A 13,848-nucleotide genomic window follows, 5' to 3' on the forward strand; every position below is an offset into this window, starting at 1 on the left:
GTGTGCAACAAGCAAGTATACAGGCACTCGACAGAGTGTAGTTCTAGTTATTTAATGTATTTAGTCAATAATCTCTAATGTGCCTATTCTCATACCTTTTTTGGCTGGTTCAAGTGGGGAGGGAAGTCCTGGCAGCACTCCACTGGTGGGGTCAAGGATTTCTTCGTCAGGTGAGCTTGCAGGGCCTGGGGCCCCACCTCTCATCTTGGCCACATCAGTTCCTCAATATCCTTCATTGCAGTTTCACTGCCACTATATGCGTTACGAGACATGAATGCAGTGTTATTGTGTAAAACGAAATCAGTCACAAGACGTCTCACGTCGTCAATGGCTTGGCTGACTTGGCTGGCATAACGTAATTTCAAAGGCCAGGCATTGGAGGGGCTAGCTCTCCTCAAAAACAAGGATTATAACATTGGACTGTAGACTATGTGCTGGTATCCACTATCCAGTGCTGCACACATCACTTATTGCTATTTTCACTTGTTAAGTACAATGCTGATACTGTATGTATCCTCTCCTATATTAAAATTGGCTTAAGGGAGGATAAGCCGGCCAGAACTTGTGTATGAACAGGAGAGCCATGCAGCAAGCCAAATTCTTGATGTACAAACACACATGATAGTACATTACTTGGACAATAAACTGATTCTCATTTTGAAATTTGCTGCACCAAGACTCACTGATTATTTCTCATGCTCAGTGAAGAAGAAAAAAAAATCTGATTCATATAAATTAAACATGTTAAAGTAACACATAAGTAAACATAATTAATTAGATAATTTATTGTTTAACAAAACAATCCCTCAATCATATTTCATATTATTCCTTGGCACTCAACACACAAGTTGTGTCACACCAATTTCCTGGTGCTTCTCCAGACAATTCAGTCAAAGCTACCCAACACTGTACAGCAGTGGTAGCCTGGTTAATAAACCAGACCGAATCAGCCGTTGGCAAAAATAAATTGCCTGCTGGCGGATTACGGTCTGGAGAGGCTCAATTGTACGCCCATTTCCTACACCAGAGAAATGGGGCGGCCAATCGGGACACGGTATGCAATATGGGCAGGCTTTGGTACAGTGACTTTCAACGCTTGAGACATTTGACTGACAGTAGCTCTGACCAATTGCGTCAAAGAGAAAATGTATCAACCCGCCCCCCTGGAAATGAAATCCAAGCTGAGCCTCCCCAGACCAATATCCCGCGGTCCGTGCGATATTAGTCTGGTTTATTAACCAGGCTACAGCAGTGGTTCTCCATCAGGGCTCCTTGATTGGGTTCCATCTGTACACTCTCAGAGTTATGGGTTGTCCTTGGATTTAACGACTGTCTGACAGACTATAATACAAACGGTTTTCATTCCAAGATCAATCGGGAATGTATAGTTCAGACAGCATAAAGAACAAAATTCACTAATTTGTGTATAATTTAAATAAGTTCATGGTCTGATCTGATGTTGAGTGTACTAGTCTTTCTGCACAGCTGTATGTCAATTGTATATCGTTGCTGTCAAGAGGAAACCTCTTGACTTATTTTTGCATAAATCAGTGCTAATGAACATCATGTTACACATTATGTTAACAGAAATACCAGACTTTTCAAAACAAATCTGCAAACAAAAACTGGCTGTCTACAATCATCGTTTAAATAAAAACAATATTTAATAAGATGCTTGCATGGAACCTGAGGGTCTCATTAGAGGTTAATACCAAATGAACAATGCTCTTGACAACATGACTCAGATGAGTCTGACTTTGGAGTTTGCTTTCATATCAAAGTGGTAGGAACATTTGACCAATGAGATACATTGTCTTAATCATAAACACTTATGACTTATGACAAATGAGAACCAATATTATTTTATTGAGGTGAGATCTGAACGTATCAGTACTGTTCAGCCATCATTAAGACGGTCAGGGCTGACCAGCCTGTGAAAGGGTGGCTTCCTTGGCCTCTGCCAGTTCCATCATTGTATTGTTCCCAAATATACCCTGTCTCAGCATATTGTCTGTAAACATTGTTGATAATATTTGTCCTGAGTTCCTGATAAAGGATAGCTGCCTTCTCCTGATAGGGGCCTTCTTGGTTGCTGTAGTGGTGCAGGGCTCTCACGGTCAGGTAGTTGATGTTGATCCATATGGGGCCCCTCCAGTACGGGGCGTCATGTTCTGTATTTCTCTTCATGTACATGGGGTCCGCCCTGGAGAGTGAGCGGAGGCCATAGGGAGTCCACAGCTTGTCAGAGTCCCTCATATCTCTCAGGATGTGTTCTAGCTTGGGCGAGTTTGGCTCGAGGATGTGCAGCAGGAAAGGGAACAGGCTAACATAACCAAAAGCATTTACATATTGCGGTTTGGGGGCACGGCGGACAGAGCGCACTAGCCGCGCCACAGGGAACTGGTGCCGTGGCTGCCCAGGAGGCACGTATATCTTCTCCTGCTGTAAGGACACTGCCTGGGTGTGGTTGCCATAGTCACTGAAGGCACGGAGCTGCTCGGACCAGTAGTACTCATCGAGTAGGCTGTCGTCACTCAGCACTCGGTGGGTGCGCTCAAATTCCTGGTGCGGTTCGCCCAGGAGCTGTGCAATGCTAGCCATGATACCCGATGCCAATGCCATCCAGCAGTGTAGATCTACATGCCGCTCGTCTGCCGAGGGATGGGAGGCTCGTGGATAATCATCGAGCCCAGACGTCAGCGTCTTGGGGTTGAGGAAGAGATTAGTATCCTTGTCACGTCCGCGCCAGCGGTACGAGTTGGGCAGGAGCCCAGATTGTGTGGTATTGTACCACTCAAACCAAGTCTTGAGTCTTGGGTACAGCCTTCGGAGAAACGGAAAGGTCTTCTGAGATGACACAGCATCTGGGTTTGAAGAGAACTGCTCAATGAGCTCCTGAAGAACCAAGAAGAGGGTGGGTGGGTTGGCATTCTCATTTCGCTGGACCACAAACTCAGCAGGGACCTTACTTCGAGCCTCATCTCCGAGGATTTGCTCACGGGGGATCCAGCCCTCAATGTTAATAAGGTCCAGCCAATGAGAGATGGATTCACGGGATACCTGGGGGTCCCACTTGCTCAGCAACAGCTGGTGGAAACCCTCATCCCACAGAAACCCTCTTGGGAAGAAGGAGCGGGAAGGTACAGCAGTGAACAATGAACCATCAGGGTAGAGAAGAGGGTATTCATTGTAGTGTGACTGGACCACCGACTGACCATAGAAATAGCCCATCCCACCAAGCATATTACTGAGGGCTGCCTTGCTGAATTTAACTTGAGCCTGACTGTAGCCTTTGCTCTCGAGGCCAAACGTCTTCTCAAACTTGGCATTAAAGGCATCTTTCCTGTTTTCCAGTTCTTCTGTCATGGTGGCACCCACCAGCTGGTTAGGCCGGTCGTGAAAGCTCTCGGACTCAAACTGAACTTCAAACTGGAATGGAGTCTGGATGGTCACCTGGTGAACCACAAAGTCACTCTCCTTCCGGGTGTCAGTAGGTTTCTGTTGGTGCTGGTGGTGGGGCGGCTTATAGGAGTCCAGGCCAATGTAATGCCTCTTCTCACCAGAGGGGGGATTGTAGACAAACCTGCGGTTTAGACTGTTCTTCACAATGTCGGTCAGCTTCTCCAAACCAGGAGAGACCGTCTGAAGGTAGTTGTAACTGCAAAGGAGAAAACAACAGTACACACTGTCACTTTCCTTGGACATTAATCATCTGTTTTCGCAGTATAATTCAGTATGCCTGCACAATGGACATGAAAGGAAAACAATACATAATGCTATATTTTTCAGTGACGCTAGCCCATCCTATTTGAGGGTTTGTGTAAACACAAACATTGTCTTAACACAAACATTGATTGACATTGACAAAAGTGAGGACGCAAATTGTGATTGGCCGGAATGAGATTATGCATGATGTGTGATGATAAGAGCGCCCCTCACTTGTGTGAACATACAGTAGTTGTGTTTAGGCATTACATTGTAGAAGATAAAGATAAGGTTGAACATATTTGTTTGGGGCATCCTGGTGGCATGGGGTAAAAATAACTGCCCACAACTGTGGACTGGGGTTCAATTCCACCATGGTGGCTCCGGCTTGGCCAGGTGCTTCAATGTAGACAATTGGCAGTTTTTCACAGGTGGGAAGCAAGTATGGGAGGGTGCCCTCTGTCGCAGCACTAGTAAGTGACTCTTATCAGGTTGGTCGGGGAGCCTGTTCAATAACAGGGAGCAGAACTGGAAGGGATAGCAGGTATCTCTGTATGAAACTACTCACATTCAGGTAAAAAGAAGCAGTTGGCGACTCCACGTTTATCAGAGGAGACATGTGGTTGTCGACTCTACTCTACACTCTCCACGGACCAAGAGTAGGGGAGGGAAATGACAGGAATATACAGTATAGAAAACTAGAGGTTCGAGCCACTACACGGTCCTCACATCTAGAGTTCGAGCCCCAAGCACCACAGAGTCTATACATTTATGGAAGGATGATTGTTATTGCTTAAAGATGGAATGTTTTGTGGGACATTAGGTGCTAGTTATTAAAAATCACACCGTGTGAAATGAGGGGCGCCCTTGTCATCGTACATCAATTTGTTAGCGGACATTTGACATTGCTACATAAGGTGGTTCCTTATTGGCCAAGCACTCTCCCACCAACAAGTGATTGGTTAGCCGATTTGCTCGTTTACATAGATATGACGCAAGTAAGTATTCCCTCAATGTCAATGGCGTTTAATGTTTTGATGTTTAATTTACGTCATATTTAGCGGAATTCTGACATAATATCTCCGTTCATTGTCAATAGCAAACATTGAGACGTGTGGGGACAAAAGCCGCTTATAGAAGGGGCAGTGCCCCTTAAAAATCACACGTGTGTGAAGTGAGGTCGCTCTTATCATTATACATCATCTCATGAACAACTGCATTTGTGATTGGTTGGTTAAATTTACAACATATTTGGTGGACGTTTGACCTAATTTCTCCTTTCATTGTCAATGGCAAATATTGAGACGTGTGGGGACAAAAGCTGTATATAAGAGGGGCTAGCGCCCCTCACTTATACATTATACTGAATATCAAAGTCAATACCGTCATTTGTACAAATATTGAGTAGCTGTTGGAACCCACTGCTACTAGGGGAAAGTATGGCAAGGTCATCCGCGTACATATACAGCTCTTATCATTATACATCATCATACACATACATCATCTCAACTGAATTTATGTGATTGGTTAGCCGATTTGCTCGTGTACATACGACTTAAATTTTCCCATCATTGTCAATGGCATTTAATGTTTGTGTTGCCACAAATTTACGTCATATTGAGGCACATATGACCTAATTTCTCCTTTCATTGTCAATGGCAACTAAGAGACGCGTGGGGACAAAAGCTGTATATAGGAGGGGCTAGCACCCCTCAAAAGTCACACAAAGTGAAGGGCGCTCTTATCATACCTCATCACATTGCGGCCAATCACTTCTGGCGATCTCCCTTTTCTGCCCTCACTTTTTATCTTTACTTTTTAAGCCCTCAGCCAATCAAATCATCGCTATGGGGTACACACACAGACACACAAAGCTGGGCATAGGATGGCAATTTAACAAAAATACTGATTTGCTCGTTGATGTAAATTCTCCATTCATTGTCAATGGTATTTAATGTTTGTTAGGACAAAAATACCAATTTGCTTAGAAACATATTTTCCATTCATTGTCAATGGTATTTAAGTTACAACAATCTACACTATAGCTGAATATAGGAAAAATAACTATCAATGAATAAGGGAGATATGATTTAAATTGTGCCAGCCTGTTTCTGTTGAGAGCAAAGTCCCTCAAAGCTTACAGTATGTGTTAACTACTGCTATCAAACAAGTAGCTAATCTACTAGCTGTATATTGATCCTTGATGTACCTTGAGGCTAGAACCTGGCTCATGGTCTCATAACACGAAGTAGTACAGTTTTCACCAGCCATATCATGGTGGATAGCAAATATATTGCTAGTCCCTCTCCATTTCTTGCCAACGGTTGCATACTGTGCCTTTTCTCTTTGCAATTCTGCTTTAGTCATGTCTCCACTTTGTATTCAGTCAAAGATATGATTCCATTTTCTTATTTTATTTTTTTTATATATAAAAATATTGCATGATCTCATATACCAATTTAAATGTTATCGTTCTAGAACAGGACCTAATATGCAACATACACGTTTATTATTTGCATGTTCCTTTACCATCCTATTTTTGGATAAGCAGTTCAGGCAACATGCGATACACATTGTGTTTGTGCAAGGAACTTGCACTCATTACAATTTGACAGGCCATCTGTACTACACATACTTGAAAATGTCTTCTGTACTGCCTGTCATGCTGCTTCCACACATTGCCTTCCTGCTGTCACTTCATTGCTTTTTATTAAAGCCCACAATTTTACACAATTCTGGTGAACACTCCTATTTCACATTACCCAAGATCTTAACAGTTTTATTGCTCATTTGCTTTCATTTTGAATCTTTACAAGTTCTGTTTTATATAATACAGTATATACACATTTGAGTAGCCAATTATTTTTCCCCTTTTCCTTCCAATTTAGTCGTTATGCCAATTCCCCTCACACTTGTGTGTGTGGCCTTGTCACTGCTTTTTTCCACCTACTGGTTCAGCTGCCAGTGAGGAGCTTCACCAAGAGGACGTTAGCGTGAGCGGGTGAACACCCTATTCCTCACAGTTCAACATCCCCTGCTGACAGGCTCCCTGCCTAACCTGTAGGAGGAACTGGTGCAGCGACACATTTTCCTGCCCGTCCGGCTTCCCTCCCGCGAGCATGGCCAATTGTGCTCGTATGGACGCCCAGAAGGCGCCGTGGCGGATTTAAACCCACAGTCTCTGGTGGTAGACAGGAACTTTACCCCTGTGCCTTGACAAATAATATATATTCAATTCCTGCCATTATAGCTTTATCTATTTCCACAATACTTTTCTCTAGACGGATGCTCTATATTATTCAGTTATTCACTGTATGGCTTTGCCATTTTCTCAAATATGTATCCATATATATCAGAAGGAATATTATCTCATTAATTACTACAAACTAGGTAACATTACAGTTGATTACTGATAGCTCTGAACAAAATTGATACGTTAGCTAAACAGAGAAGTTAGGCTATTGTTTGGCATTTCAAAAACAATAACCAGTTGTTAGAATAAGAATGATATAATTTGTATTCATTCTAGACGGGCAAGGTTGTCACTACTTTGTTTTCTTTTAATGTCTCTTCTATTTGCAATCTGTGAAGCACATTGGGTTGCACTTGCTGTATGAAATGTGCTATACAAATTTTGATTGATTGACTTATTACCCAACTACAGATCCCATAGCCTGCAAGGACAGTTCACAAAATGCTAATAAACAGCTTACTTTTGGGAACAGTGACTACGGTAATTGGCTTTGTCAAGGCCTATTCATAGTCTGGATTTTCGGTGGTGAGGTGACCACCGGAGCTGTAATAACGTGGAGCGTTAGTGAGTAAAAACAGAGAGAAGGGCTGGGGAGAGCGGTGGTTTGCTCTTCATCTGTGACGTTATGTTGTAGTTGCGGTGGTCACCTCACCATCGATAAATCAGACTATGAATAACGCTTTACAGTTCATATGCTAATGGTCAATGCCCATGCCAATGCTCAACCCACTGAGGAAAAAAAATGCAGATCAGACAGAGGTTTTCATTTTATAGCAGCATACAGGATTATTATCATACCTGGCATATTTGACACTGGAGGACTCCCCGGTGACAGGCTTGCGGAAGGTAATCTTGTAGTTACCAAGTTCCTCAGAGAACCCAGTGATGGAACTCAGGCGACTTTTCTCTATGTGGGTCTCCAGGGAACCCTGTGTGTCTGCTGCTGCATAGAACATTAGAGAGATGACTGGCGCCTGAGGGGCAGAACTCTGATGGAGAAAAGGTCAAAGGAAACCTGTGATTATCATTTGTTTGAGGAGGAAGCTTTGAATACCATCACATAGAGCAATGAGTTTGGTCAATTTATAATAATAATGGATGTTATTTATAATGCACTTTACATTCCATGGAATCTCAAAGTGCTACAATAGAAATGCACGAACTAAGAAACATCACACGATTAAAAACATCACGCGATTGAGTGTCGAGCGGAGTTTTGAGATGTTAGTGAGGTGGAAAAAGGACGTTTTGCAAAGATGTCTGATGTGGGGCTCGAAATTTAGGGTACATTTTTACTCCCAGGTTGGTGACAACCGGTGAGAGGTCCTGTCCGGAGAAAGTGATGCTGGTTATGGGGGAGTTTTGAATCTGGTGTGGGGTGCCTATTTGAATGATTATAGACAAGACACTTTATAGTGACACACACACACACACACACACACACACACACACACACACACACACACACACACACGTGAAGTGAGGTGCACAGCCATTCATTGGAGGAGCTAGTGCCCCTAAAAAAAGCTAGTGTGAAAAATTACGTTCATACAGAAGAATAAAGATAATTTCCCATTCATGTTCTTATTCAATTATGCTCATTCGTGGACTGCATTCCTTTTCCACTTTCACACATGCTGTGTACAAACACTCACCTCTGCCTGTACTCTACTTGCTGTCTAACTGGACAGTGTGATTGACAAGTAAATCTCAAAAGTCAACACATGCTTTGAAACTACTGTAAATTAGCAAAAACAGATTATTATCGTCCTGAATCCTCACATGCTGGTTGGCAGTGATCCTCCAGGTCCAGTCCCCACCATGGTCCCCGCCGGCCCTCTTTACAAACTCTGTGGTCAGGGTAAAGTCAATGTCTCGGATCTCCTGGACGCCGAAGCTGAGGCCATCGTGCATCAGCCAGCCATAGCCTGGTAGACGGTCTCCCTGTTCACAGGTGTGCCTCAGGTTCACGTCCATGTCTGAGAACTGACGCATCCACATCAGACCTGGGAAGACAGATAAGTCTATGTAACTTTGGCATGGGATTTCAGATTAGCTATAGGGCTCTCTCTGGTGTTTTCTATGCACACTCAACCTTTTAAGATAAAGTAATATAATTGGGTTCTCGTCTCGGCATATATTGGCTGAAAGCTAAAATTTGAGTTAGTGTTGGATTATTTGAATGTAAACAGGAAGCATCGTGCCGTGCCCCACACACACACACACACACACACACACACACACACACACACACACCAATGTTGTTGATCACATTGATCTTCTTCAGGAAGTCTTGGTCTGCTCCCATAATATTTATGTGTATATATAAATATATATGACATTTTGTATTCAACAAATCAGACATGGGGTGAGTAAACCATAGAAATATATGTATTTTGGCTGGGGCGCCATATTAACGGCTTCCCCTCTGCTCATAAAATAGTTAGGTTGAGACAAATGTCTCATTAGGTCCAAAAATGTACAGTGACAAATGCCCCAAAAAACAATAAAGGTGCTTATATTATCCTGGGTCGAAAGATTGGTGCGCAGACTGCGCAGTGCGCACACACCCAGACATCCGACATAACCCATTCTGACCGGGCACCCATTTTGGTGTCAGCATCATGTTATGCTTTATCTATTGAAAAATAGCAGATCTACAAGCTCATATCGCGCCACCGAGTGGCGCGATACGAGCTTGTAGGTCTGCTATTTTTGAAAAATCGAAGAGCGACTGACATTTTTAGAATCTGATCTCAGGTCAGAATGGGTTCATCAGACCAGTGTGTGTCCGGCGGAAACCTCGTATGAATCTGATCTCCGGTCAGAATGGGTTAAAGGAAGAACACCAACAAAGAGGAGGCAAGCTACCTGTGACAGTAGACCTGGGACTTCTGCTTTTCATGCCAAAGTATACCTGAGGTCTATATGATCCCCAGAATCTTTCAGGGGAGACCTCAGCACTGGTGCTATTGGCATCAAGGACGCGGGGTGAAGGGTGCAGGGTCACCACTCGTTTGGCCATGGCCGATCTCATGTACAGAGCATAGAAGAACCAAATGAGGCTGAAGATGCAAAGGCCAATGGAGATGTTGATGAATACTTTGCCGATGTCGACCTTCTTCTTCTTTTCCTTGCGGGGCAACACATTGGGCTTCTCATCTTTCCACGGTAGGGGAGCAGATTCGCCAGCCCCCACCCTCTTCCTCTGCTTGCCCATCCGGCCCTACTGGAGCTGAGAAAAAGGACAGATGTCGAATTAGTTCAGTTCCGATATGTCTGTGTGGACTCCAGTAAAAGAAGGCAAATAATATATTGCAATACAACAATATCGTCATGGAGTGTGCGATTGTACAGAGGACTTTCCTTCCCACCCAGCATGCAACAGTGTGCACAACACTGACTTTATCATTATTGCGTTACTGCCCTTCATATTTCAGATCGGAATTGAGATACATTTTTATAATGATCAGTGTTGTGTCTATTACTGTACATTTGTTTGATTGTTTTCACTGCACTTCTGTTACACAACCATGATGGGCTTTAAAACAGTGCCACGATTTTTTCCCACCCTAAAACATGATCAGGTATTATAATGAAAAACTGGACAAATACAAAAATTGTGGCACTCCATCTTTAAAAGTAAAGTCTACTGGCTGCAAAAGGTGCAAATAAACCAGTTTCCTGAGCTGTATTCGGATTCAGAAGAGCTTCCTCTGCCCAGTTGTTTTGTATGTATTAATTTGATAAAATGTGATGGTGTTAACTATCCCTTGAGAAAGGCACCACTTTATTATCGGTATATAATGTTGTATACAGGCTATTCAGGCATAATAACGAAAATAATGTCTCTGGAATATCACACCTTAGCGGCAGAGCGGCGCGTTATGTGATTGGTCAGGTCAGCTAACCATCTGAACGTTGTCTGACTGGTACTCATTGTTGACACAGTAAGATATATTATAATGAATGACATTTCAATCTGGAAGGATTTGGCCCGTAAACCGTGCTCATTGAAAAGACGCACATACCGGTATCAACTGGCGCCACGGTGACAAGCAGCCGTGACTGAGCCCTTACAAGTAGTAGCACGATGCATATGCAACGTTTTCAGTGTCTTAAGTTTAATGAGGTCTGGTTTACGACTGACACGGAAGGTTAAGACATTATTGTGACGGAACGTTCACAGTTCACACAAATGTTTGTTAGTTACTCACCTGTCCAATGTAACAGAATCTCAACTGCTCATTATAACCGTTGCTAGCAATGCACTAGTAGCTACTTCCTGGTTGTAGGCTTGGTTGTAGGTTGCCCCGCCTCCACTTCACCACCACTGACGTGTACTAGTCCCATGTGTTGTCTGCTCTGCTGGCTGAGTGCGTTTTTGATTGAAATATTTATTAACAGTTTGTAGAATTACAGTACATTTCAAGCACAAACTATGTATATACAAAGACTGTGAGTGGACGACCCAATGAAGCATTACACTTGTTTACAACAGGGTCCACATTGTTCAATTCATCAAAACATTTAGAGACATACAAATAGACACTTCTATGTAGTTAAAGAACAGAACAGGAATTCATCATAGGCCTATAGGAAGCAAAAAGGGAAAAGATACATATACAGTGAGGGGAAAGGGGGGGGGGGGGCGGTGGGGGGATTCAGATTTTACAGAGGCCAGTTTCGAATTGCAGCCATCCGTAGGTGCCCTTTGAGAGCGGTTTTGAAGGAGTCAAGGGATTCACATGTCTTAATGACTGTTGGTAGGGCGTTCCACATTTTGGTGGCATAGGAGCGAAAATAATTTAGTCCCTTGTTTGTGCCGAATCTGGGTTGTACATGGTTTGTTGCACTCCCTCTGGTGTTGTGGGTGTGGACTTCGTTTACATTAAGGAAGTATTTAGACAGGTACATGGGTATCTTAGTGGTGTATCGAATCTTGTGGACCAGACCCATATTGCAAGATGCTGTACTCTGTCGTCGACCCTAAGCCATCCCAGCCTGTCAAAGTGGGCAGGGGTGAGGTGGGTTCGGGGGGTGAGGCCAAGTAGGAGCCTGACCAGTTTGTTTTGGGAGGTCTGGAGCCTTGTTTTAAGGGCCTTTGAGGTGCTGTGGTACCAAGAGGTGGATGCATATAGTCAAAGAAACCTTGTATGAGGGCTCCTGTTAAGGTCTTCAAGGTGTTTTTGTTGACCAGTGAGAAGATCCTGTAAAGGAATCTTGTTCTTTGATTGACTTTTTTGATTACGTTGGTGGCCATTTTATCACCGGAAAGATTGGCCTCCAGGATGGAACCTAGGTAGGTAATTTCATCTTTTCGTGTGATAATGTTGTCACCCACTCTAACCAAGAAGCCATCTGCCTTGCTGAGATTACTATTTGATCCGAAGAGAATGGATTCAGTTTTTCCCAGGTGTAAGGATAGTTTATCAGCGAGCCAGGTGCAGATTCTACCGAGTTCAGAGCTGAGGGTCTTTTCAACCTGCAGTTTGTTCCTGTCCGAGACCAGCAGTGCTGAGTCGTCTGCGAACAGGAACAAGTTGCAGTCACAAGCTGATGTCATGTCGTTAACATATATTAGGAACAGTAAAGGCCCTAGTATGCTTCCTTGTGGGACGCCACAGCTCACTGGGAGGGGGGGGGGGACAGTGTTCCGTTCACTTCCACCATCTGTTCTCTCCCCTCCAGGTAGGATTGCATCCAGCTCACTGATGTGCTATCAAAACCAATAGCTTTAAGCTTGTTAACCAGTATGGAGTGGTTCACGGTGTCAAAAACCTTTGGAGGTCCAGCATGACCATGCGTTGGACGGGCATGTTTCACTACGTCCGTCTATAGACAAAGACCCACCCAAAACTGATCAGCGGCATTTAACATTAACCACATATAAATTAGCCTCGGTCGCAGGCTGCATATAAATCATCTATACACGGTCAACCAATGGTTCTCAAAGTGGCGTCCGGCGGGGACACAGGGTCATTGAGGGAGTCCCCAACACTAAATGTAAACTAAAACGTAGTTGGGGTTGGGGACTCCCTCAATGAGGGTCCATGTGGCTTCTATCATTTAATGACAGAAGCCACATGGACCCTTATGGGTCTCAGGGTCTGTAAACTCAAAATCATCATTAATATGAATTGGGGTCCCAGAGATAGAAATACAATTAAATTGGGGCCCGTAGACGATTATTAAATACATGTCAAACTGGTGGTCCTTAAAATGAAGATTCAGATGAAGGTTTGAGAACCACAGACTGCAGTAGACCTGCCCTAAACCTCACCTGGGTTTGACAAGCACGCACTACACAATACACACGCCCATATCAGATCACGGGTGATGACAAGATAAAGACAGACGAGACGATACAAAAAAATCACACAAATGTCATAAGTGGGGAATAAGTTGTTTTATTGAAATACAACTTTCGAGATGAGCTTATGCGAGACAAAACGGGGAACAATCTGCTTAAATCGTGTGAAGGTTCTGTCAATAAAAAGATGTCTCTGTGTGTATGTACAGAAATGTACACCAAAAAAATGCCTCATATGACTTAAAAAATTGACAGCTGCATGCATGAGGGTGTGGGTAGCTCTGGATATTTCTGAAACATCGATACAAATCTACACATTTAGAAAGGATTTCCCCCCTAAATCAATTATTTACATTTGGTGGCATTACAGCTGTGCAATAACAGACATTGCCAGATATCCTATATGTTTTAAAGTCAATGAATGTACCATAAATGGGTTCAGGGTGTGCGTTCTTTAGGGGTCAAATCTAACGGTGAAACTCAACTGTTACCGTCACATCTTGTTATACCCACATTGACCATATCTGACATTGATACTGGGGGTAGAGTAAAGCAATACAGGTGCAGAACAACAACA

General features: G+C 43.4%; 1 protein-coding gene across 2 annotated transcripts; it reads right to left on the reverse strand.

The window, feature by feature from the left end:
* Positions 1-1,645: 1,645 nt before the first annotated feature.
* On the reverse strand, positions 1,646-11,275 carry mogs (mannosyl-oligosaccharide glucosidase). Of its 2 annotated transcripts, XM_083764748.1 has the most exons (5): positions 11,176-11,275; positions 9,830-10,193; positions 8,741-8,964; positions 7,757-7,947; positions 1,646-3,658 (listed from the first exon to the last, which is right to left on the reverse strand). In XM_083764748.1, the coding sequence occupies exons 2-5, from the start codon at positions 10,176-10,178 to the stop codon at positions 1,888-1,890; spliced, it is 2,535 nt and encodes an 844-aa protein (XP_083620874.1). In that variant the 5' UTR covers positions 10,179-10,193; positions 11,176-11,275; the 3' UTR covers positions 1,646-1,887. The 2 variants fall into 2 exon arrangements, with proteins under 2 accessions (XP_083620874.1, XP_083620875.1); XM_083764749.1 differs by lacking the exon at positions 11,176-11,275 and having other exon boundaries at positions 9,876-10,000.
* Positions 11,276-13,848: the final 2,573 nt, after the last annotated feature.

The sequence above is a fragment of the Protomyctophum parallelum genome (genome assembly GCF_964188405.1).
Source record: "Protomyctophum parallelum genome assembly, chromosome: 5".
NCBI classification, from domain to species: Eukaryota; Metazoa; Chordata; class Actinopteri; order Myctophiformes; family Myctophidae; genus Protomyctophum; species Protomyctophum parallelum.